Source organism: Sinocyclocheilus grahami, unplaced genomic scaffold (assembly GCF_001515645.1).
Source record: "Sinocyclocheilus grahami isolate Dianchi unplaced genomic scaffold, SAMN03320097.WGS_v1.1 scaffold26.1, whole genome shotgun sequence".
In the NCBI taxonomy this organism is placed as follows: Eukaryota; Metazoa; Chordata; class Actinopteri; order Cypriniformes; family Cyprinidae; genus Sinocyclocheilus; species Sinocyclocheilus grahami.
In genome coordinates this window covers 2,749,035-2,754,497 of record NW_015505205.1, presented here as the reverse complement: position 1 = coordinate 2,754,497, position 5,463 = coordinate 2,749,035, and the positions used below count along the sequence as shown (strand labels likewise).

The window sequence follows — 5,463 nt, the reverse complement described above, 5'->3', positions numbered from 1 at the left end:
GGAAACACACACACACACACACACACACACACACACACACACACACACACACACACACACACACACTCACACACACACACGCGCGCACGCGCACACACACACATATTAACTTCACAGACATGCTGTACAATATGTGAAATTTTTTAACAATTATCTACATTGTTATCACTTAAAAAAAGAATTGTGTTCTCACATGCTTGTAGACATTAAAATGTCTTTAAGTGAAATGTATGAGAGACGTATGAAAATGGAAGTGTGTCTAATTGCATACACATTTTAAATTACAATTTTTGTAAAAATACATTAGACTTTTTTGTAACTGTAAAATGAGTAAGTTTACTTTTTTGTAAAACACACTTTCCTTTCACTATATTGTTTTTGAAGCACACAAAGCCATTTCCCTTAACTATTTTTCTTTTTTTGGGCATAGACTGCAGTCTAAGATGAGACACAGGTGAGGAATTCATCAAGAAAGAACGAAGACAAAAAAAAGCGAAGAAACAAATCTTATTATAATTCAAAATCTACAAGATGTGACGTGCCATGTGTGGCTACCATTTCAGCAGGTGAATAAAAGCAAAGAAAGGCAAAAGGAATAACGAATGGGATCCTGTAGAATCCCTGAGGGTGTGATAACTCTTTCTGAATCTGTCTGTATTATTTGGAAGTGAGTCATACTAAATTTGACAGATGAGAACAAGTCTGCGTTTCATTCTTTTTTTCTTTTTTTTTTTTAACTCTCGCAGCAACTGACTTCAGAAAAAAAAAATCTGAAATCGCTGTAACAAAATAACTATTGAAACCGAAACAAACCCCTGCTAGCGCCTCAAATGCAACAAGCCCAATATGACAGATATTTGAGAGATGTTTCTCACAGCTAATCAATTATGGGTGTACACAAAAACAAGCCCTGACATCTTGTCGATGACATCTGTTCAAAATCAAATGAGGAATTATGAGGACACTCAAACGCGCAAGCATTTACAGGATGAAGTCTTAAATACGCCTTATTTGTATGCACAGACACACATGTACACACACAGCGAACGGCGCTGGGACAGCAGAGGCCCGGACAGCTGGTGTTGTGTGTGTGTTTGCTGGGACAGCGACTGTTAAGGTGATGAGTGAGGAGCGATTTGGTAGCAGCATGAGGCAGGTTATCTCTCAACAGCCTTATCATTCTTTATATCTGAGCAATAACACACCGTCTAGAGGAAAGCAGCAGCCTGCCATCGCACACGCCGCCCGTAGTAATGCATACACACGGCCAAAAACAATCACCCCAGCCCCTCACGTGCCACACAATTTCCAAGCACCTTCAGAAAAGTCAGCCAACCCCCATTTACTAGAACGGACTAATTCAGTGACATCTGTCTATATTCGGCCAGTGTGTAGTTCACAAAAAGCAGAGACAGATTCACACAACTTCTGAAACAGAAAGCACTGAATGCAATTAAACAAGAAAAATGTCAACACAACTGATTCGGTTAAACTAAATTACAGTCCCGGGTTTTTGAAAACCTTTTTTTGAAATGGAGTGAATTCTTGAATGAAACACGGTTTGAACGGATGAAGTGATGTGTGATTGACTCCGGACACAAATGGGATGTTATGAAAAAGAACACACACACACACACACACACACACACACACACACACACACACACACACACAGGTTTGTTTTAATGGTTTATGGGGACTCTCCATTGGCGTAACGGTTTTTATACTTAATTAATATTACTCAGTATTGCCCTACACCAACCCTACCCCTAAACCTACCCCTTACAGGAAACTTTCTGCATTTTTAGATTTTCAAAAAAACTCATTCTGAATTATTTATAAGCCTTTTGAATTACGGGGACACTGAAAATGTCCTCATAAATCACCTTCTCGTTGTAATACCTATGTCATACCCATGTTATTATACAAATTTGTGTCCTCATAAACCACATAAACATGCACACACACACACACACACACACATATAAAATAAAAATAAAATAATAAAAATAAAATTTTGTTTTATTAAAAAAAAAATTTCAATTAAAAAACACTGCTAATTATGAAACTAACAAAAAAGACACACCGTAAACAATATAAAATAAAACAGATACAAGCAAAAAAAGTTGTGGAATAACTATAGTATAAATGCAAAACTGACACTGCAAAAACTCACAGCATGAATGAAAAGATGGGAACAGAGAAGGATGACCCCTGCCGAGGGTTTTGAGGGAGGAGGGATATGAGGAGGAGGGGGTGAACACAATGCTAGCACGTGTCACCCGCAAGTAGTAGAAGAAGAAGAAGAGGAAGGAAGAGCGAGCGCAAGACGGAGGGATTGGGATTGCCTTACCTCGGGTAGGTAGAGGAACGCAGGGGGACACTGGAGAGAGTGTGTTAGCATCCCTGAGCCGGAGAGCAGAAGACAGCCTGTGTTGGCCATTGAGCACAGCATGTGGTAGCGGGACGTTTTGCGCATTAAGCTGGGAGATACTCTCTCTCTATCTCTCCCTCTCTCTCTCTCTCTGAAACCCTCACTCTGCCTCTACTCCTTCTTCTTCTTTGTTTTGTGCAGAAGTCTTTTTGATTCTATCTGCTTCTCTTTTTTGCTGTTTTTTCTCTGGACTGTTTCTTTCTCAGCTGTTCTGGAGGTGGGCTGAACGTGGGCGTGCGAGTCGTCTGAATGGTCCTGGGCCCTCTGTCATCAAGGCTCGGCTGCGCACTTTCACTAACACTCTTACACACGCACACACACATACGGAAGCCAATGTGAGCCCTCGGAGAGAGAAAAGGGGAGGTTCTGCTAGAGCGAGGGAAAGCAGGAGGAGGAGGAGGATGGGAGAGATGCTGAGAGGGAGGAGGCAGGAGTTCCCGGGGGTATTCAAAGATCAAACAGACCCACTGTAGAAAATGAAGGGAATGTATAATGACATCACAACAGCTGATCTCGGCCATTAATTGCAGATCTCCGCAGCCGTGCGCACTGCTTTCTGCTCGTGTAACGGAGGAGACGACTCGCAAAGTTGATTTGATTATCTTTTCATTAATTATTCACTCTTATCGTCAGATTTCCTGTAAGGAATAAAGGAAATGACACCTGAGTATTCGACTTGCATTTCGTAACGATTCTAAATAAACAATTACTCAATAATTCAAGGTGATCAAGGGTGATGGCCAACAAAGAGTCTTGTTTCAAGGCTGGGGAGAGTGAGACAGCCCTAGGCTGGACTGGGATATGTATTGGGCTCATTTAGGGTCTATGGAGGGTTGATCTATTTCTCTTTGGATGCAGACACACCAGATGTGCCCCCATTATGGGGGATCAAACCCCCACCGACGCACCGAACTACAGCCACCAAACACAACCACGCAACTCATCCAACAACTTCCTTTGGTGAACCTTTATTGTATGACCGTCGTCCGTTAATAGGGCATTTTCTTTTAGTTCAGTAAAAAATACAGTGTTTAGAATGACGTACAACAGAGGAAAAAAAAATTAGCTTTTTTTTTTTTTGGCAAAGGGAGGAACAGACGCTCATAGCTTCACTTTTGATTATTGTTTTGATTTTAACATAAAAAACTCTGACCTTACATTGAATCCTGATTTATTGATCTCTCAGGTAAGAGTTATAATGTCTGGTTTGTACTTTAAGTCTGCTTTATGGTTTTCTCAGTAATTAAATAGTAAATTATGGTTTAAGTGCTGTAAATTTCAGCTGAACGCAAAACTTTTCGGGGCACAAATAACTGATTATGATTTAAGATAGAATCAATGTTTTAAATTACCTAATGTTATTTAATATTACTAACAATACTAACTTAAACAGTTTTGTATGTAGTGTAAAATTATAACAACAACAACAACAAAAAAATAATTTCCAGAACTAAACATCAAATCATCAAACATTACTTTTACAATCCATCATGCCAACTTCATCCCTTTCCACAAAAGAAACAATAACAATCACAAAAATCAAATGTTTAATACATTTATCAGTTCACACAATTAGCTAAAATCTTTTTTTCAGTCAAATAAGAGTTATTTGAGAGAATAATAGGATTTGTTTTTAATTACTTGAGAGTCGTTTGCTGACAAATCATCGTAGTCTGTAAACGACAGTTCAGTCCAATTATATAAGTTTTTGAACTAAACATCAAATTTATAATTACTTTAATAATTTACTAAAGTACAAGCCATCACGCCAACTTCACCCCTCTCCACAAAAGGAACCATTACATCTAAACAAGATACATTTTTACTAAATTTATGTCCACCTAACAGTTCACATAATCTGTAAAAATATATATATTTTAAATTAATAAAGTATGAAGCACCCAAGACATTAACTGTTATTATTATTATTATTGTTGTTATTATTATTATATTAGAGCATTACTTTCTGTCAAATTACTGTAGTCAGCAAATGACATTTCAACCTGTTCAAACATAATTTTAGCAAGTGATCTATATCTTGGTGTGTTAGCAAAATTGAACAGATATACCGGGATTCAAAATGAAAACGTATCTTCATTTAATACTTTAATACTACAGAGCATGGTAGTGTGGGTGAAATTGTGCATACTCTCGTGAAAAAACCTCTAAACTATTTTTTATAGTTTAAATTAGATGTGATCACATAGTTTCACTGACGCGTTGCCAATTTAAGGTGCAGAAACGAATCTTTGCGGCTCCTTTTCATTCTGCTCTTTTGTCTTAGTGTGCTGTCACTACCCTGTTAACAGTGCTAATAGAAACTGATGAGACATTAGCTGTAATGAGCTGAGTGAGCTAAAGAAATAAAAATGAGTTCACTAGACAGTAATTTTCACTAGACCGAACTCTGACCATAATACCAGTGGACAACCACAAACACTCATTAGCATTAAAGGTCTCTATGTCCATTTCTAGTCCACACTCATAATGGTCAAGAGAAGGAGAGATTACAGGAGTCTAATACAATGAGAATCACTGTCAGTACTAGATAAAACTCAAATAAAACCTTCTTGACAGAAGCTAAACTGTTGCTCACCTTGTGACATTATGATTCTTTACATGCTGCATGTCTGAAAAATACATTACAATATTCGCCAACAAAGAACACACTGCTGAATTGATCTCCACACATGATGGATACACATACTCAAGAAAACTGAAGTAAAACCTGAATATGTTATAGCATGGATTTTTCACACTGCCATTTCTACAAGCTCCATTTGCAGCCGTATAGACACTCAATCAGCGGGGACAACTGTAAGATCCCTGTTGGCACAGAAACATCAGTGCGGATGAGCGTAATGACATAAGATTTCAGACAGTATCAATCAAACCACACACCGCTACTTCAAAGCTATTCAGGTGCTGTGACTACTGTAAAACACACCCTCCACCAGTTACAACAAATCACTTGCAATCACAGAAAGTAGATTGTGGATGTGAGCCAGGATGGGTTATGCGTTCCGATT

General features: G+C 38.3%; 1 protein-coding gene across 8 annotated transcripts in view; it reads right to left on the bottom strand.

The window, feature by feature from the left end:
- The window catches only part of rbfox3a (RNA binding fox-1 homolog 3a), a 459,476-nt gene that overhangs the window by 124,527 nt on the left and 329,486 nt on the right, over positions 1–5,463 (bottom strand). Inside the window, exon 1 of one of the 8 annotated variants that reach the window (XM_016252033.1) lies at positions 2,354–2,481. The exons of the other annotated variants lie outside the window; for them this stretch is intronic. Coding sequence (XP_016107519.1) covers positions 2,354–2,479 — 126 coding nt within the window. The 5' untranslated portion in view covers positions 2,480–2,481. Of the gene's footprint in view, positions 1–2,353; positions 2,482–5,463 lie in introns of those variants that run through there. 8 annotated transcript variants of the gene reach the window in all.